Source organism: Sinocyclocheilus grahami, unplaced genomic scaffold (assembly GCF_001515645.1).
Source record: "Sinocyclocheilus grahami isolate Dianchi unplaced genomic scaffold, SAMN03320097.WGS_v1.1 scaffold3.1, whole genome shotgun sequence".
NCBI classification, from domain to species: domain Eukaryota; kingdom Metazoa; phylum Chordata; class Actinopteri; order Cypriniformes; family Cyprinidae; genus Sinocyclocheilus; species Sinocyclocheilus grahami.
The window spans coordinates 4,702,061-4,723,390 of record NW_015505182.1 but is presented as its reverse complement, the minus strand read 5'-3'; the positions used below and the strand labels follow the sequence as shown (position 1 = coordinate 4,723,390).

The 21,330-nt window shown below is 39.2% G+C and overlaps 3 protein-coding genes across 3 annotated transcripts; 2 read left to right on the top strand and 1 right to left on the bottom strand.

Moving 5' to 3' along the window:
- Positions 1-1,685: 1,685 nt before the first annotated feature.
- LOC107581588 (syntaxin-10-like) lies at positions 1,686-4,069 on the bottom strand. Its single transcript, XM_016267216.1, has 6 exons — positions 3,968-4,069; positions 3,283-3,452; positions 2,496-2,590; positions 2,341-2,403; positions 2,152-2,253; positions 1,686-1,796 (listed from the first exon to the last, which is right to left on the bottom strand). The coding sequence occupies exons 1-6, from the start codon at positions 4,000-4,002 to the stop codon at positions 1,686-1,688; spliced, it is 576 nt and encodes a 191-aa protein (XP_016122702.1). The 5' UTR covers positions 4,003-4,069.
- Positions 4,070-9,045: 4,976 nt separating this feature from the next.
- LOC107581582 (immediate early response gene 2 protein-like) lies at positions 9,046-9,558 on the top strand. The gene has a single exon (XM_016267203.1). The coding sequence runs from the start codon at positions 9,046-9,048 to the stop codon at positions 9,556-9,558; it is 513 nt and encodes a 170-aa protein (XP_016122689.1).
- Positions 9,559-10,503: 945 nt separating this feature from the next.
- LOC107581575 (immediate early response gene 2 protein-like) lies at positions 10,504-11,016 on the top strand. Its single transcript, XM_016267190.1, has one exon. The coding sequence runs from the start codon at positions 10,504-10,506 to the stop codon at positions 11,014-11,016; it is 513 nt and encodes a 170-aa protein (XP_016122676.1).
- The last annotated feature ends 10,314 nt before the right edge of the window (positions 11,017-21,330 follow it).

Genomic DNA, 21,330 nt, shown 5'->3' with positions numbered 1-21,330 from the left:
ACTGGAGTCGAGTAAATGTTTTTATCAGCTGTTTGGATTCTGACGGCACCCATTCACTGCAGAGGATCCACTGGTGAGCAAGTGATGTAATGCTACATTTCTCCAAATCAGTTTCAAAGAAGAAACAAACTCATCTACATCTTGGCTGGGCTGAGAGTGAGTACCTTTACAGCACATTTTCATTTTAAACTATTCCATTAATGTGTGATTCAGTCATTTTAACACAGCTTTACGGATTGCATTTTATATTTCATGATATTTCTCTCTACTGTGAAAAAATTGTCACAGAAGTATTTTTAACCCGAGAGCTGCCATGAAGTTATTCCATATGTTGCATATAATTTGAAAATAACGTGATAAATGAAAACTGAAACCACATGTCAAAGGCATATACTTTAATCAGGAACCACTTCGATTTATCAAGATGCCAAAAAGGCAAAAGTTTTATATAATACAAATGCTTACAAAAACAAGTGACAAGGGCATTAGATTTCTGAAACAATCATTTATGTAGGCAGTACTGAAAGACATTACTTTGCAAGTAAAAGAAAATCAAATACGTACCAAGTTTCCCTAAATGGGCATATAAGAGGTATTACGTTTTAGTACTTTGTTCCACATTTTGAGCAACAGTGAGTATTGGCATTTTTTAAGGCTTGCATTTTTCAAAAATCTTATGCTTGGCGTTGAATCTGGCTTTCAGCTATTTAGGGGTTTATTTATATCATATTACAAAATTAAAATAGACAAAGCAATACTGAAATGTCATATTCAGTTGAAGCTTGAAAGAGGGACACATTTATATTGAACATAATACATTCACCCACAGGCACGTAGTGTTACACCCAGATCAGAGGGCACACTGGAAGCAACTCATTGGCACGGAGGATTTGAGTACAAAATGTTCATTAGCACACCCACAGATGAGCACAATATTAGATCTGGGCTCAAGTTCAGGAAAAACTTGACAAATTTTGGGACTTTTATAAGGAAACAGCCAAGCGAACAAAACTACATAAATGTTGTAATAGATAAATGAAATGTGCACTGATTTTATTTTATTGAAAAAAAATTTCCAATTATTTATATTCACGATTTCTAGTATTTGTACAGGCTTTACATTTTATTTCAATGTTGTAATTAGCAATTCATTAAATGTTATCTTTGAAACAGATTTGTTATGCGACAGCATTAATTAAAGTTCCTTAAGGGTCAAGATCATGTTATCTGCATCTCCTGCGCTCCACCAAGCCACTCCCATAATATCTGTCATCACTCAAATTAATGCACGACTCTACATTATCTGTATAGCATGCGCGTAAGGCTCCAATACAATTATAAAGTAATTATTTTATCACAAATATATCTTTCAATGAGTAAAACTGGCTGTGTCTATAGTATTATAGACTACACAACATTATATTATTTTCAGATATGATTATTTTTAATTATTATCCCTGGATCAGTAGGGTACTCTTGTAATAAAGTAGCAGTGGCTGGGACAGATTTTAGGTATCAATTCCACTTAAAAAGATGCGATCTAATCCTGTTTACATTAAATAAGCCTGATCCCAAATCCTCAACAATCAAATCCAGCTGAGTTAGCGACGTACGAAGAACAGGCCCCTGGTGTTTACAAAATAATACAAAACTGTTCATTCTTTAATATCATGTGTTTTTTTTGCTTACACTGCCTGTTCATCCAGCTCGTCTCCTATCCTGCTGGACATGTCCTTCAGCACACGGATGCTGCCTGTGACCAGTTCCAACTGCTCATCCTGGTCCTGCATGATCAGCTGCATGCAAAAAACATGACATAAAATAAAGAAGACATTAAGATTCAAAACTGTGGTATTAAGCATGTGAACTGCTTTGCACAAAAAGTCACACTTCTTTGTTTTCTGTAAAGCTTATAAAATGGAATATTGGCAAATAATGCTGGATACAGGGATTAAAGTTCCGTCGCTACTACGGATTTCTGTCAGTTCATAAAGACATAAAATGATTCAGCCGTTCGAACTAATCAATTGAATGAATGATTCAGTGATAAAATCAGTGACTTGCCGCCACCTGCTGGCAGATTTAGTTTCATTTTTAGCATATAATTTCAGTTTCTGACTTATTTAAATGTTTTGACCTCCTGTCTTTTACCTGCTGCTGTTCCTGTTGCTCCTGAATGTATCTGGAGTTTGCAGACACCAGGTGAGGCTCCAGACCGGCATAACGATCCTTTGCCGTGGCCCCCAGCAGAGCCTGTCAGACAGGGACACAGTGCTGTCACTAGCACACGTGACCATATGGATTCATACATTTCAGTTTAATAGTGAATAAATCACTCGCCTGTTTGTTTTTCTTCTCTGCTTGAGCCACAGCTGAGGGACTAGAGAGCTGCTCCTTCATCAGCTACATACAGATACATATTCATGCATATGAAAATACTGGAACTCCAACATAAAATGAAAAAAAATAATAGAAACTGGGACAAGGATCGATACCTGCACGGATTTACGAGTTCGTTCCACAAATTCCTGCCTTTCCAGGAGTTCAGGTTCTCCTAAACGGAACTTTCCAGGGTTTGCCTCCACAATACCTGATACAGTCAAGGACTATAAAGAGATCAGCATATACATTATCAATCAAAAGTTTTAGGTTGGTAAGATTTTTTTTTTTTGTTGAAATAATAGAGCAAAGGTGACAGTAAAGGCGGCATTTATAATGTGACAAAAGTTTCTATTTCAAATCAATGCTGTTCTTTTGAACTTATCTATTCAAAGTATCCTGAAAAAAAACAATCCACAAAAAATATTTAGCAGCACAACTGTTCTCAACATTCATAATAAGAAGAAATGCTTCCTAAGCATTAAATCAGCACATTAGAACGATTTTTGAAGGAACATGTGACACTGAAGATCTAATGGCTGCTAAAAAACAGCTTTATCAAACTAAATAGGAAAATATAATCAAATAGAAAACTATTATTTTAACATGTAATGACATTTCACAATATTACTGTTTTTATTGTATTTTTACCCAGCAGCCTTGGTGAGCATAAAAGACTTCTTTCAAAGACAATAATAATAATAATTTAAAAAAACATACCAACTCAAAACTTTTGACGCTAGTTTACATCCTTTTTCAAAATTTGTATTTTCCTTTATTTAGACCGCACATTCTTTTGGCACCTCCATCTCCCTTTTGCTTTTACGTACCTATAAGTTTTTGTGAAAAATTCTACTAAGGATGTTTGAAGGCATCATAGGCCTTTGGTTTATGGCAGGATACTGATGGTTTCATGCAGGTCCTCTAGGTCCCAGTCGATGGCCCTCAGGCAGTTTCGGAGTTCATTGGTGCTCCAGTCCAGCTCATCGCGGCTGACGGGGGCCTCCTCTTGCAGCAGTTCCTCCCAGCGCTCGAACAGCCCCTGTGCTTTGGACAGGGCCTTCTGCACCTCCCTGTCAAAAACATGAGTAAACTGTGAAACCCCTTCTACCTGATGGGAATGAAAGTTGTTTACCTATATTAAACAACCTCTACACAAGCACTGGTTGGTTACTGTCATGATGGGGTGAGGTCTCAATTTATCAAACATGTTTTAATATAACGAACACATTTGATTTATGTGTGGTTTCTAACTGTACATTAAATGAATGGCAGAGACACATTTAAAACACATGCAACATAAACCAGTGTGTGTTTACACTCCTGTCAACACAAGTGACTTAATTTAACCTTCCAAACTTCTAAAACGTAACTAGAAACACAGCCATACTTCTGCTTATTATTACACTAAGGCTGTTTATTAGTAAAGTCGCATGGAAACACAAATAATGTGACATTAACTGGGGCTACAGATGCTGAAGATGCTTCGCTTACCTTTAACTTAGCCTGTCAATATCAAACCCATGTTGTTTAGACAAAGATGGAAGACAGACATTAAGACAGGGAAGAGGAAGATAACTTTTCTTACCCTTTAACCACGAAAAAAGGATCCTCCATCGACATATTAGCCCCTTTGGTTCAGGAGCTATGTGAAGTCAACGGCAAGATGGCTTGTGTAAAACACGCACGCACGTACATGTTTTCAAAATAAAAGCAGCTCTGGTTCCAACGTATAGGACAGTTGTATCATTGACAGTTGAGACATGAAACAAACATGTTCTACAACTATACCAGATACTTATATATATATATATATATTTATATATTAATGCATTTATTGTTAACATTTTTACTTTGAAAGTATGTACTATGTAAGTAACTTTGAATGCTCTTATAAGTAGCTGAGGAGGTAAATATTAAAGGGGGCATATGATGCGATTTCAAGTTTTCCTTTCTCTTTGGAGTGTTACAAAAACACTCAAATCTTTGTTACAGCAAAGATTAAAGTCTCAAACCCAAAGAGATATTCTTTTTAAAAGTTAAGACTCGTCGACGCCCTCCTAAAAACGCCTCGTTTAAACACGGCCCCACATGTCTACGTCACTGTGTGGGAAGATTTGCATAACGCCGCCCAAATGTTCATGCAAAGAAGGAAGGTGTAACTTTTATTCTTGCTGTAGTATTGTTGCCGCCGCCGCCATGTCGTGGAGACACTGTGTGTTTCGTTGTGAAAGCGAAACTACTTTGTTTGGTCTTCCAAAAGAGGACACAACTAGAAATCAGTGGTTAAGTTGTATTTACAGAGAAGCAGCCAGAGACTCACCGCTCCTTCAAAAAAATCCAACTGAAGTGCGTAGACCAAAAAAGGTTACCCAAAGATGAAGAGCTTGAAAAGAGTCCGCACAATCAAACATTAAAGCATCACAAGCGAGATCTCGCTTGTGATGCTTTAATGTTTGATTGTGCGGACTCTTTTCATGCTCTTCTAAGTTGTATTTACAACACTGTTCCAGAACAGTTCAAACCAAATATTCAGATGTGTGCAGCGCATTTTATGGAGGACTGTTTCCTGATCCTGGAAGAGTAGACTACAATGCCGGCTGTTCTGACTCACAGACTGTAAGTACGTTTATATTTAAAGGATTTGCCACTGATGATTCAAACGCGAGTTTTGAGCAGTGTAGAGTAGCGCTTGTTGTTTGTCATTTCTCCGATCACAAATGCAGACATGGTTTTATGTTTACGTGGCGCGATATGCAATGCAACACATAAAAAGACAGTATAAGTCATTATAATCAGTAATTATGTCCCCACTGGATGCAACAAATGCCTCGTTTATAATGGGTTTTATTGTTTTTGTCTCGTCGGTATACACCAAATACACAAAATAATGTTCTTTTTTAGCAACGTCATATGACTTTAAAATATGTAAGCGCACTTTTTGAGGTGTTCTTGTTACAGTGTTATTACACAAATATGTCATGAATAATATTAGTTAGCAACTTGTACTTACTGTTAGGTTAATGTTAGGGTTCAGTTTATGCTTGTAATTATGCATAATGATGGATAATGAAATGAATAATTGTTGCTATAGTAGCCTAAGTAAATGTAAAATGTAATAAAGACACCATAACATAAAGTGTTAGTAAAATGGTCTTTTTAAACAACCCAGTTGCCTTATTATTAGTGATTTGTTAAATAAACATTTCTGCATTTAATTGCATTCATAGTCAGTAATTCACCAGCACATAATTATGTGATATATTTTGTGAGCTATTATACTAAAGCAGACACTGAGTGTGAAGCTCTGTGACTGAGCAAAAAGGCAGTATATACATTTTCTATTGCATGTATGTTGAATTTTCGTATTTGTATTCAAACTATGGGCTTTATGTCAAACGGTCCCATTGCTATTGTTACAGAAAATATTTATCTCTAAACCTTAAAAGCATAATCACCTTAATGCACGCATGAGCACCAACACACATTTCTTGACTTGTACATAAAGTGAATGCAATCATTTTGAGTACCTTAGTCCAAACTAACAATAACAATGTGTAAATAATCATCTCTAATTTTGTCTTTAATTGCTTTGTTGAGAAGACAAAATGGTTCATATTTGGATCAGTTTCATGATGCATTACCTAAGTCTCTGGATAAGTAGAAATGTCATATTTTTAGCATTGTTTGTCACACATTTCCATAAAAGGGCTGTTAGCACACCTTTGCCGCAGTCCTGACCTGATTCATAATTAATTCGGTTAGGTAACTGGCCTAGATTTGCTTGGCGCTCAAGGCATTAAACATGCCAAGCTAAAGACAAGCTGGTGTGCGACATGTAGTTTTGCGACAGGTGTGTTAAACCGTTTAAAGGATTCCCATGTGTCTTTTCATGCCAGCTACAGGCTTAAATCCCTGTCGCCTAGTCGCCTCTCCTTCCTTTACTTTAAGTATCACTATTCTCCTTCACTTCCTCCCCCACCTCACACAGTAACCGCTTCCTTCCCGTCTCCTGCCTTCCTCCCTCACCACACTCTCTGCTTCCTGTTCACACACAGATATTCACACACTCTCCACCTCCAGTTAAAAGGCTGGCTGTAGTTGTCAAGGCCACATTTTTGTCCTCACAAACGAAAAGTGATTTGAGAGGACATCTGAAATGGGGCTGACTATTTGAAAGAATCATAAATAGGTTGAAAACATGTTTTGCATTAAATATAATAATGTCAACAGGTTTATTTGAGGGTTAGGGTTTAGCAAATAGCATTACGTGCGAATGAAAACCACTGGGTCTGTGAGGTGTCCTCTTTAATATAGTGAAACCAATGTGTGCTTGTGATCACAGCTGCAAAGAATGCTTATGGAAATGAAAGGTGGATCTAATTGGAGGCCTGATCCCATGGAATGCAGTTTGTCAGAGAACGCTAATCAGTAGGGAGCTATTTTTACAAGCAGTGGCTTTAAGGTCGGCCTGATGAGTCACTCGGTTTACAAAACATATTTGTAGGCAAATGTAATGCCCAAGTGTTTTAATAAAATCATCCCTTTCTCTCTATAAACACACATTCACAAACAAGACTATGACCCTGAGCAAAAATCTAAATAATCAGAATGAGATTAATTTCCAAGTATGCTTAAACAAGGAACATAAGGAATGTGCGTTAATATACAGGCTACAGCTACACAAATAGCATAGGCCTGTGTAGGCTACACAATAAACAAGACAGACAAAATAATAATATTGTGTTTTTGCTTCACGTTCATAACCTAAAATGCAATTCTCAGTGCAAAAAGCCCTGGTGCACATGAACAACATTTCTGAATTTGGACATAGCCAGGTAGCCCTTTCTATAAAAAGAAGGTGTATTTGCTGTGAGTGACAGCTGCCATCTGACCTCAATCGCTTTGCTTCCTAGTTACGTTCATGTGTGCAGAAGGGGAGGGGTTGTTGGGCCGGTGACAAGTCCATATATGGTGTGCGGTGACATCACTGCCTCCGCTGAGGCCGCGGGAAGAAGCGCAGCGGAGGGCACGTCACGGCTTTTCCTCTGCGCGCTCCGCGGAGAACCGACGGATGTCCCAAATATGGTGATATATACAACGTGACGTCGAGCAAACAGAAAAAAAGCGTCTAGCGCTTCCAAAGAACTGTAAACACAGGAGGCAGGCATATCGATCAACTTTTCAACAGAAATGTTTTTCAAGTTGAGTTTGCTGGGTACGTTCGATGAAAAGATAGCACAGTAAAACGTGAATAAAAAACAACACAGCTAATCTGTGAAATGATGCAGTTGGTTATTATTTCCCACACACTCTATGCCTCACTCAATGAATATTTTATGCATTTCGTTCACATGTCATTAGTGTAATTACATGAGCTCAAGAAACAGATCATGTGATGTCGTGAAGCAGAGTTTTACTACTGCCAGACATTTGATACAGTGCCGTTCTAACATTCTAACATTCTAACAAAGCCTGTGATGTCTGTCGCGACGCTTTCGTAGAGCACTGCCATTTACGGCCAGAGTTGCCAGATTTCGTTAAAAAGCTGCGGTTTTTTTTTTTTACAAAACAAACTAAAATAAGCATCTCTTTAATAAGCTCTTTATTGTGCGTTTGCTTTCAATGATTATTACGAATAAGATGAAAAATGCTTTTGTTTAATTAACCCTACTTATTCATGAATGCAAGTTTACTAATAAAAGTGCCTAACTTTATGGTTTTGTTGACTGAAACAAGGCTATACAGAAAATATTAGAGACTCTTTAAATAAGAAAGCAATAAACACTTTAAAATACAATTTATTTGTTTTGAAATTATGTTTTAAGTTATTGTGTCTGTACCCAATGGAACCCTTATTCTTATTTTATATTTCTACCCCCTGACATTTATTTATTTGGTTAGTTAGTTATGTTTTATTGTTGCTCTTTTCATTTGAATGAAAGTGCATGTACACTAGTGTACAATAAAAATGAAACCTCATTAGTATTTTTATTAACTTAATTGTATGTATGTCTGCACTATGTATTCTACTGGAAGCTCTTAACTGAAACTGTAACAACGCTGAAAGAGAAAATAAAATACAACATTAAATTTGTATATATATATATATATATATATATAAACTAAACTAAAAAGAACAACTACAGTAGTACATAAATAATATTGAAATAACACCTAATTTAATGCATGTATTTTCTTATTGTATCTTAACTGAAACTGTAACAACGCTGAAAGAGAAAATAAAATACAACATTAAATTTGTATATATATATATATATATATAAACTAAACTAAAAAGAACAACTACAGTAGTACATAAATAATATTGAAATAACACCTAATTTAATGCATGTATTTTCTTATTTTCTGCTAAACAAAACAAGTCGAGAGTAGCGTATAATAGGTGGACCTGGCAACACAGAGCATATGTTGACCTGATACTTCAGCGCTGTGCCAATATGACGTATGTTGACAAGAAGGGAGGGGCGTTTTTACACCCAGCGGAATGGAAACTCTTTACGTCACCAAAGCGCACATAAAACACCGCCCTGAGAGAAGACAACTTTTAGTTTTGCAATCCACTGTGAAGACCTCAAAGCGCAGAGGTTTTAAACATTAGAAAACAGGTCTAGAACTGAAAGATTCCGATACGTTGTAAACACAATGGACGTCGAGGCCAAGAGAATCATGGCTCTTTCTATTAGTAAACTGTATTCATTGAGGACCCAGCGCGGGGGACTGAAACTTCACCGGAGTCTCCTGCTCTCCGTGACCATGAGAGCCGCGCGGGACATCTACCACACCGCGCAGCTGCTCAGAGACGCGGAGGAGGAGCAGGTCGTTCCGTGCGCCCCCGACGCGGCTCCAGAGGAACCCATGGAGATTAGTAAAGACTCTCCTCAGACTTTAACTCATAAGGAGGTCGCAATGAAACCTAAAGAGACTCTAGAGGAGGACAAAGAGAACCGATGCGCTTCTGAACGGCACTCCAGGAAGCGCCGCGGCAAGACGGCGCTCGAGACTGACTTTCTACCTCTGAAGAAGGCAAAAATGGAAACGGATGAGGAGAAGCAACATCTCCAGGGCGAGGTTTTGAGGACTAATAATGGAAACAGCTGTCGCCAGGCTGAAACTCTGACCGCCTTCCCAACAAATCGAACCATCGTGGCGTGTTGAGCAAGACGCGCTTTGGATCTTTCCGAGAATCGATTTCCCTCGTTGGGAGTTTCCTGGACAAACTGGTTCGGAACGGACCGGTTATGCAGCCCGACACCTGTGCGGCCGGCTCAGCTCGCCATATGAGCTCCAAGAAAGGCCAGGATCAGCAGGAATACAGGACAGGTGGTGGATACTGTGATCCCAAGCGCAATGGAATCACCAGAGCTGCTTCATTGTTCAGTGAGAGGAGTCAGATGACTCTGTTGACTCACGTTTGAACTGGTTGAACTGGGAAGAGAGGCTCTGATGTCTTCTATCCAAGTCTACGAACTTTACAACCTCAGACAAGAACAACGCTGATGGTGTACGAGGCAAAACACTGCTGTGTGACACTTGAAAATGTCTTTGCCAAAACGTGTTAAATGTCACTGTTGCACTGATCGATTGCACATTAGATTATGTATTGATAATATTCATTTAAAAAGGACTTGATGGATTGCTAACATATGAAGCTGATTTCAGTGTTCATTGGTTGCAATAAACATGCAAATGTTTGAAAAGCATCCTGTTGTAAAATTTCATTTAAAAACAGAAACATTTTAAACTCTGGATGACTAGAGTTTGGACTAATCTTTGTGGGGAAAAAATATTATTGCTGTTGTTTCTATGCTAAACAAAACAAGTCGAGAGTAGCGTATAATAGGTGGACCTGGCAACACAGAGCATATGTTGACCTGATACTTCAGCGCTGTGCCAATATGACGTATGTTGACAAGAAGGGAGGGGCGTTTTTACACCCAGCGGAATGGAAACTCTTTACGTCACCAAAGCGCACATAAAACACCGCCCTGAGAGAAGACAACTTTTAGTTTTGCAATCCACTGTGAAGACCTCAAAGCGCAGAGGTTTTAAACATTAGAAAACAGGTCTAGAACTGAAAGATTCCGATACGTTGTAAACACAATGGACGTCGAGGCCAAGAGAATCATGGCTCTTTCTATTAGTAAACTGTATTCATTGAGGACCCAGCGCGGGGGACTGAAACTTCACCGGAGTCTCCTGCTCTCCGTGACCATGAGAGCCGCGCGGGACATCTACCACACCGCGCAGCTGCTCAGAGACGCGGAGGAGGAGCAGGTCGTTCCGTGCGCCCCCGACGCGGCTCCAGAGGAACCCATGGAGATTAGTAAAGACTCTCCTCAGACTTTAACTCATAAGGAGGTCGCAATGAAACCTAAAGAGACTCTAGAGGAGGACAAAGAGAACCGATGCGCTTCTGAACGGCACTCCAGGAAGCGCCGCGGCAAGACGGCGCTCGAGACTGACTTTCTACCTCTGAAGAAGGCAAAAATGGAAACGGATGAGGAGAAGCAACATCTCCAGGGCGAGGTTTTGAGGACTAATAATGGAAACAGCTGTCGCCAGGCTGAAACTCTGACCGCCTTCCCAACAAATCGAACCATCGTGGCGTGTTGAGCAAGACGCGCTTTGGATCTTTCCGAGAATCGATTTCCCTCGTTGGGAGTTTCCTGGACAAACTGGTTCGGAACGGACCGGTTATGCAGCCCGACACCTGTGCGGCCGGCTCAGCTCGCCATATGAGCTCCAAGAAAGGCCAGGATCAGCAGGAATACAGGACAGGTGGTGGATACTGTGATCCCAAGCGCAATGGAATCACCAGAGCTGCTTCATTGTTCAGTGAGAGGAGTCAGATGACTCTGTTGACTCACGTTTGAACTGGTTGAACTGGGAAGAGAGGCTCTGATGTCTTCTATCCAAGTCTACGAACTTTACAACCTCAGACAAGAACAACGCTGATGGTGTACGAGGCAAAACACTGCTGTGTGACACTTGAAAATGTCTTTGCCAAAACGTGTTAAATGTCACTGTTGCACTGATCGATTGCACATTAGATTATGTATTGATAATATTCATTTAAAAAGGACTTGATGGATTGATAACATATGAAGCTGATTTCAGTGTTCATTGGTTGCAATAAACATGCAAATGTTTGAAAAGCATCCTGTTGTAAAATTTCATTTAAAAACAGAAACATTTTAAACTCTGGATGACTAGAGTTTGGACTAATCTTTGTGGGGAAAAAATATTATTGCTGTTGTTTCTACATATTTTAACCAACGAAGTTCCTTGATTTCCCACCTTTTTTCAATAAAACCTTTTTCTAAACAATACTCTTATAATGAACAATTTCTAGTCAACGAGTTTAGGCTAACCAGAAATATTCAGTAAATATAAGTAGCCTAAATATTTTCTCATGATTTCAAGATTTTTTCTAATAAAATGATTATAATGATATATATATGTATTATAGGCTATTTAAGGCATTAAAATCAAAATTTTAAAATACAGTTTCCCTAAATTCCTAAGGAACTCTGTCAAGAATAAGTAAGGTGCTTTCAGTCAGATCATGTTTGTGATTTAGTCATCATCAGTAATACTTAGGCCTATCTCACACTGATCCTAAACCCAATCTTTTGATAAAACATACAGCTCATTATCTGTCACTCCTGTGTAGGCAATGAAAAAGGCATCAGCTGGAAACACTAGTGTAAAGTGTAATTTCCCTTCATTAGTCAGCAAGACCTGTCTGAACATGTCCATGGCATGAGTCATGAAATTTACTTTTCCCTTGAACACACACACACACACACACACTTTGGCTACTAACCAGCATCAGACTATGTAATTGTCAAGCTTGAAGTGCCAGTTTTAGTGGCAGCATTACACCATTCAAGACTGACATCAGTAGAGCTCAGTGAGAAATAATTAATGCAAGAGAGTGAAACTAGAGTCCACAGGCCTGAGAGCATGCATTTTAATCACTTCTTTAAATAGTATATTATTGTGTTTCAGGCTCTGGTGGTTTGCAGAACCTAAAATAGCATGTTAGCAATGTTTTTTTAAGCAAGTAAATGTTTCTCAAAGATTTAGAGTGACACAAAAGCATGTGAATAGGCTTCACAAATGACCAGCATGAGTAAGTATGATTCATTGTTCTGATTGTAAATGTGGGTTGTGGGGGTGGATCTGCATTGCATAGGTGTGCAAGAAATTTCAGGTAGGAGGTTTTGGCGCCAGGAGTCTGTTGAGCCGACAGGAAATGACATTTTTAGGTGGAGATCATTTCCAATGGCTGAATCCTCTGCTGGGAAACTGCAGGGAGATAATTACTCAGGATGATTGATCACTGAAACTCATTTTAAGATTAATCACTGAAACCCAGTTGAATTCAGATTGTGTGAAACCTAATCTGCTTGTTGTGGGTATGTGTGACCATGAGTGTAAACCTCAAGCCGGTTTCTGATACAATACTGTTTCCTTCAGGGTGGTCTTAATGTGGGTCTTTCACCTCTCTAACTAAACAGACAAATGAGGAAGAAAGGGGGGAATTATAGTGATTTTGACCTGTTAAACTTAAATAAAAAAATCATAAAACAGTGTCATAATGATCAACTGATGATCAAGCAGTCTTATTTTTTTTTCAATTATCAAAATAATAATAAAATAAACAAATTGTCTTGTTACACACACACACATATACTGTATATATATATATATATATATATATATATATATACATACACACAGTGTATATATAGTATATATACATACATACATTTTATATATTTTTGTGTGTGTATATATATATACAGTATATACACACACATATACATTTATAATGTTTTTTGCAAGGAAATTATATATATATATATATATAATAATTTAATATAATGCTAGATAATGAGTGACAATATTAATATAATCAATAGAATATCTGCCTGTCTGTAAATCTTTGTATCTATATATCTTTCTATGAATTGTAATTACATTTTAATTATTTTAAATTATTTTTACTTGAAATATTTTCAACTTTATTTAATGTTTATTGTTCACAGAACACATTAATCAGGCATTTTTTTCTCTATTTAGACATGTCTCATAAAGTAAGTGTAAAATATATTGTTAGACTTCTTGAGCTAGACAAACTACATTTTCTGATGGTTAAACAGCTCCTGTCTGTGACTATTTGTTGAAAAAGTAAGATGATTTGCCCTTCTTTGCATTATGGTGACTAACAGTTGACTTACATAGGAAGTCTCTGTGAGGGTGTGTAGATGCACAGTTAGTAATGAATTGTTTCCTGGGTCGCTCATACTTGGGATTTATCATGGAGCCAGTGAGGTAACAGCCCAGATCCTTAATCATCTGGCTATCAGCACTTCCTGAACAGTTGCCAATGTGTGTCACTTCCCCCACCTGAAACACTGAGCTCGATTGAATCGTTTTCAGATTGTCGTATAGGTGTGAACGCACATGTAAAACAGAGGCTTTTGTCCTCTACAAACGTTCATCAATTGTTGTGTGCAAAGGCTGAAATCAGACACACGTTCACACACAAACTACAGTCGCGCATCTGAAGACAAGAGATGGGTTTAGAATGCATTCTCTCTGGTTTTTATTCAGGTTCTTTAGGAAGAGTTCTGTTCGGAATTACAAAATGCACTGGTAGAAATAGCAGAGATAGAGACAGAGGAAGAGAGAGAAAAAAGGGGGATTTTTCATAGCCAGAATAAATGTGCAACATCACCAGTTTCAGGCAGCCTCTTTCACAGCTCAACATCAGCAAAAGGGTTTTGGATTTCTTCTTAAATCAGTGATGTGCAGTCTGTCATACTGAGAGTTACTGGGTATCTTTTCACCTTTTTTTTATTTTTTAAACTCTGTAGTACATTTCCACAGCATGTTGTGTGCTCACCTTACCTACGATTCTCAGAGAACAGTTGGCAATAGAAACAAACAAACATTCCATGAGTTTTATCATGTCTCTTATATTATTATTTTTTTCCTCTTGGTGCTCTTTTTTGTCTTTATCATTTTTAAAAATAGAAGAAAAAAGGAACACATTGCTCATAAAAACATCTAACTATATTTATACATATATACTCTTTTTCTTTATATTTCTTTTTATATTTTATAATTCCTGAAGTTGACTTGTTAACCCACATAGTGGCATGCACGTTGCACATGCAAATCAGTAATTAAATACCTCTCTTTATCATGGCCTTTTTTTCTCTTTAAACGTCCTCTTTTGCTTCTAAATGGTTCAGGTCAATAGTAAAATGGATGGCGGGTGGGATATGGGTGATTTAGGAGAGATGGGACGGGTTTGCGGTGTCACGGTGACAGTGGCTGCTCGCTCGCAGGAACTCCCCTCATACTCTCACATTCACACCACACGCTTATTTCCTCTTCAACACACACGAGCACTCCTGCTGATGGGGCAGAAAGCGCACTTCCTGTCTTGTGATCTGCTTCCTATTAGAGAACCGCAACATTCATTTCTCTTTTAAGTGAAAACTGTTAATTTCTCTGATTTAATGCTACATTTTTTTTCTTTTTTAGTTGAGAGCAAAGCGTCTATTCTGGCACTGGTGCACTTAAAAATAAAAATTCTGTCATTGTTTACTCACTCAATTATGTTTTTTAAGAACACAAAATAAGATATTTTAAGAGAAAAACAACAACTTGGACCCCATTGACTTTCATTGTACAGACTAAAAATTTCGATAGCGCTTCTTTTGTGTTCCGCAGAAAGAAGTCAGTCATACAGGTTTGGAATGGCATGAGAGTAAATTATGACATTTTTCACTTTTGTGTGAACTACTTTTTTAATTGTGTATAATTATGATATATGTTTTAGTTAATTTTACTATTCATACATTTATATGAAAATATGATTTCTTACGTATTAATTTTCAATATAATCTCAATATCGATTCAGCAATGTGTTTGAATAAAGAAACCATGACATGCATAAAGAACGAGAGGAAATGAAACAAAGGAACATGGCAATGTTGAAGAAAGAGGATGAGCACACAGACTGTTGCAGGATGTTTATGAATGAGATATACAAGAGTTACAGAAGAGAAAGAGATTGACAGACCCAACAAAACAAGTTAGATAGACATGGATAGACAGTCGAGGTACAAACATGATGACCCTCTTCACTTTCGCCATGGCTTCGTATCTACGGTCGTGTAACGGCGATGGGAAACTGTTCAATTAAGGCACTATAAAACGACTTGCCTTCAAATCAGCTCGCAGACACACGCGCACACGCTCGCAGACCACCGTCCCACTGTCACATGGATGAACCCAACCCTCCGATCTTCTGGAATAGTGGTGATGGATTCGTATCCGATCTTGGATTTGGATCAGATGAGGATGATAATGAAGTATGCCATGGTAAATGCTGAGCAGAAATGGATTGGCAAACCCAGCACTAAATTACCCAAGGTGCACAATATCATTTGAATCCCATTGACAAGATTTAGTTTTTGTTTTTTGGCATGCACATTGCCTGTGCTGGCCACAGCTGTGCCTCAAGTTCTCGCTCTCATACATACAGGGAAAAAACTACATTACCCATCACCCCCCTTCCTTTTCTCCGGTTCCCCCACACCTTAGCATGCACACACATGTAGTTCTGTTCTGTACAAAGGGAGACCACAGGAAGTGGTGTAGCTACATAGAGGGTGACTTGTTTTGGCAGCACTCAACCATTGAAGGAAAGCCCTTATTTCGTATGAAACTGAAAGAAAATACAGCTTTGTTCTACTAGGACGATACGAAACAAACAACACGTGCTCAAATGCAAGTGTGTTGTGTATCTACGATGAATCACTTGTGTGTTGCAAACTGAAAATGGCTTCTGTTGGGACAGAAAATGAAGATGCGAGTCGAAAACAGAAAGCAATAAAGGCATTGACACTGAGAGCAAAAGAGGGTCAGAACTAAACTGATGAACAAGCAGAGCCAAAGAGAGATGCACAGGTCGTAATTATATTCGTAAACTCTTAAAGGGACAGTGCACCCAACAAAGAAAGTTCCTGATATCATTCATTCAACCTCATTTATCTAAACCAAGATGACTTAATTTCTTCTGTGATAAAATTTGAATCTAATTTTGTGCTATATTTAAACTCCCCATGAATGAATGGAATACTGCAATGTTTATTATAAATTATTTATCCATGCACATTATTTTCTTTTTAATTCATGTGCCCTTTATTCAAAACAAACTTCTAACCTGTCACTAACATGAGATCACAGCAATTAGTAAACTTTAATGCTCCAATCAATTCTTGATTGGAAAAACATGCATTTTTTTCACCTCAATATGTTTTATTTGTATATGCATCACAACAGAATTGTGCAATTTACGTTTCATGCTAAATTTAAGCCTTTAAACGAACTAGATCTTTTTAATTTGTTAATTAATCATTCTGACAGGTTCTGTCAATTGGTTCAACCAATTTCTAAAATATTTAGTTAACTTTTATTTCAGTCTGTTTCTCACACAAACCTATTGTATGGCTTATACAACTTGGAATATAGTCATATGGACTACTTATATGCAGCTTTTGTATCCTTTTTGAAGTTTAAACGCCTCAATTCTTACTCATTTTAACTGCATTGAAAAAAGCAACTGGAATAATCCTTGAACATCTCTCCTTTTCTGTTCTACAGAAGAAAGTAAATCATAATGGTTTGGAATGAGATGAAGGTGAGTAAATGATGACAGAATTCTCTTTTTTTGGGTGAACTGTTCCCTAAAAAACCACAACCTTCTGCTATCTCTTTATAATGAATAAAAATCAAATTGTATTAATAATCTATTGATCCGCATCTTGAGCTAAAATGGAGCAAATTTCCTGCATTTCAAGTGTTTTTGGCAAAAGAATACAAGACCAAGAGAACTTCTAAATGGGCATAATATTAAGCATGCAAAAGGTCAAGCTAACATTCATGCCTGACAAAAATAAGCCTTCCTGTCCTTTTGCTAAAGACCTGAGAAGTAGAACAATCCCTCCGATGTTCGATGCAACTCTTTGAACGAGCAGGATGAGACAAATCAAAAAATGGCTGCCATCCGCTTGAGGAAGCATTGCTAAGAGAGACAGAGAGCCTAGATGGACACCCTGACAGAACTTGCTTGTCATTTCCCTTCATTACTCTCAGAGTAACTGGGATATTCCCCCATCATATAACCGTGCCTCCCTGTCTTTAAAAAGCCCAGCAGACAGCGCAGACATGGGGACTTGTTAAGGCGTAGTGTGAGTCCATCACATTAAGAGAGAGATAGAGGGGAGAGGGAAGAGAGGCAGGGGAAAGGTTAGTGTGCGACACTAGAACAGAAGGCACTGTGGCTCTGCAGGTTCATCTAGACCCATGGGCATCAAACCAGGGGCTAACCGGGGGCCAGCTGTAGGTAAATGTGGGCCGAACATAAACAAACACCCAGAAAACAGTGGTTTCCTCCCTAAAAGTCTTGAATATGGGTTGGCAAGGAGAAGGGATCAAATGAAATGACACTATTCGTATTTTTAAGAAAACAAGTACTGTGGATTCCATATGACTCTGGGACAGAATGAAGATAAGAAAATGAGAAAATACAGAGCCGCCCAACTGACTTCAAGATTAGATGAAATGTGATGAGCTATTCTGAAATAAGAGAGTGTTTAATGTTGAAAACCTAATGAATCCTTTCGGCTTCATATACTGACTTCTTGAGGAGAAATTTCTGCATCTTTTTAACTTTTTTCTGGTATCCCATAAATAAAAATCATAAATGAGATCTCTTTAACATCTCAATAGTTACTCCTAGAGATAAAATTGAGACTCCTGAGAAAAAGATCTCACACGTGTCTCCTGTAGAATTTCAAAAACACTCTGTGATTTGCTAACACAAAGTCTGCAATCAAAAGTCAAAGATATGCTACCCACATCTCATTTGTGTCTATTTTTTTCTAAGGATTTAGGAGAATAAAACTATCTGGAGGGGAAAGCCTGTTGTAATGGGATTTCATAAACATTTGACTTTTCTGATGTTTTGAGATGGTCCGATGGGTGGGGGTCAGCTGGACAGGTTCAGTGACAGTAGGGGTGCACCTCTACACCCCTGTGAGATATATGTTTGGCTGTATCATTGTATCCTGAGCAGAAGGAGGGGGGGGTCTCAGATTGAGCAGGCAGCCAAAGACATAACAAGCTGCCCGTGGCAGGGAATAGGAAGGCAGGGTGGAAGAATCGTTTCCAGTTACGTGATCAAAGACTACCCAGGTCAAAATTCCCAAAAAACTCGGAAAAAAAGTCAAAGGCGAGCTTCGACAGACCTGCTTATGTCACCTGTCGGGGGACAGTTCTGCAAAATCTAAAGTTCTTCAAGTGCCCTCTGGCGACCATATTTTTTATAAGGGATTGTTTGTCCGTAGTCTAGCCTGGCTTAAGCTGCGCAACAGCACCGCAACATGGACAAAGAGTAAACAACAACATTCATCACCCAAAATACTAACTTGCACTAACTCTACATTAGCTGTGAAATAATTCAAGGGGTTAAAAACTGACCCTCTATAAAACGGTTTCTTCAGATCACACTGTTGTGTGACCATCTTTTTCTGTCAAGAAATAAATATGGAATGGACCCTGAATTTGTCTGAAAAACTCTTGACACAAAAACTGTCCGAGGGTATCCTGAATGCCCCAACTCTCTCTTTTCCCTCTATAAAACGGTTTCTTCAGATCACACTGTTGTGTGACCATCTTTTTCTGTCAAGAAATAAATATGGAATGGACCCTGAATTTGTCTGAAAAACTCTGACACAAAAACTGTCCGAGGGTATCCTGAATGCCCCAACTCTCTCTTTCAAAACATTCATGAGCTCTGACCTGAACTATTCACTACAGATAGGAATATTCTACTCAGCTGAGGTCACAAGTACGTAAACTTTAGGATGCTATCAGGAGCGCATCCTTATAGACTTCAATCTGTGGTGAACAGAACCGAAAATAAAGTTCAAAACAAGATGGCCACAACAGACAAAACTCTAGAAAACAAGACAACAAAGTCACGTGATCACCTCTATCTTCATCAGCATCACCGTCATCTTCATCAATTGCATTAAGATAGTTTTCATCATTATAAGACTATTGTTATTGACAATAGCAAATGAAGCCTTTAGAAAGGAGAATGTCTCTCACCCGGTTTCTCTCTCTGTTCGCAGCCTTGGCCGACAGAGCCGTAATGAGGGAGGTTTCACCATTCAGGCTCGTTTTTAGTGCAATCCAAAGTAATAATAAACAGTGCAGAACATCATCTGGGATCCTCAGAAGGATATAACAGAAAACACCTTCAGATCTGTCTCGCTATTTAGAAAGGTCTGCTGTAGCGTCTATCTATAAATTCCATCTGCACGTAAAGATCTGTAGACATGGCAAGAGCAACAGGGAGAAAACGAGAGAAAGAACTTCCAACTGAATGGAAAAAAGAGAGCTATCACCCCCCTTCCCACAGTAAATCTTCTGTCTGATATATATATTTATATATATTTATATATATATATTTTTTTAAATCAATCATGCAAGTTTCCATCAGATTTTAGTCCAAAAATATCAAAGAAAGCTGAGCAAATGCAACAGAATAACCAAGCTCCAAATGTTCAAAAAGAAGATGTAATCAACTGAAGACATTCTGAAGAGGAAATGGTCTTTCCGTCCCTCCCTCTTCTGCCATTTAGTTTTTTTCCCGCTGTCTTATCCTTGTCAGGACCGAGTGGCAGTTAGTGGGTGGGGTTTCAGTGTGCCACGCCCACTCGCCTCCTCACGCCTGCGCTGAGTCCTTTCATATGCCACGCCTCTCTGACAGTAAACCCCTACCCCAGGTGATGAGGTCACTCAGCATCTTGAGTTGGTAACAGTAAACGCAGATGATAAAACTCATCGATATCGGCCAGCACATGGGGCTGGTTTTGCAGTTGGTAGAGCTCTCATTCCCAAGAGCACTTGCATTTTCTTCAACAATGTCTGTTTTTTCTTCCCTTTTTATTTTTTGGGTCTTTTCAAGAGGCATAGATGTGAGGGGGAAAAATGGGTTCTGGCTTCTTTTTCAAAATTCATTTTTTTTCTTTGTTTTTGATTGACAGAGAATGTTGCTTCTCATTTTTTCCATCGGGCAAGAAGCAATCGGTCTTGCTTAGTTTGGAGTGGAGCATTCAAACACAATGACGCTGATCTTTAAAGTTCAGTCCATCTAAACGCAACCACCCCATTTCTCGCTCATATGCTCCCATTCCCTTGCGTGCTGAGCAGCATGGGAAACGTAGTCCAGAGAACAGGAGAAAGCATTAGAGAGAGAGAGAGTAGGGGAGCTGTATGTGCTGCTCCAAGGCTCAGAGTCTCACAATGGCGCATTTGCCCTGTTTGCGTTTCCCCTTCCACCCCCTCTCTCCCTGCTGCGGTGCATAAACATCTTGGTTTAAGTCCAGTGGCGCCCCCTCCTGGTCACCCTGCGCACTAACACCAATCATCCTCGTCCGTCTCGCTATACTGTTCGTGCAACCCCTTCCGGGGCCCACGGCCATGGGGTGGCCGGTGTGGGCCTGGGTGGGGGCCACGCCGGTGCGGGGAGGGCGAGGAGGAACGGTAGCCGTTAGGCATACGGCGTGGGTGCGAGGGAGGCCCGTGAAGAGCAGTCCTTGGCAATCGGGGATGCGGGTGTGAATGAGGGTGGGGGTTGCCCTGTGATAGACTCTGCTCGTAGGCAGGCGGCTCATGGTGCCGCTCGTACTCATAGTCCCGATCGTAGAAAGGTCCGTCGCCCTCTAGGCTGTCAGATGGCGGACCCCAGCGGCCGTGACGTGGGGACCTGGGCGATGCATGCCTGGGGGAGCGCGGGGAGGCGTGCTGGGGTGAGCCGTGATGGGGCGAGGC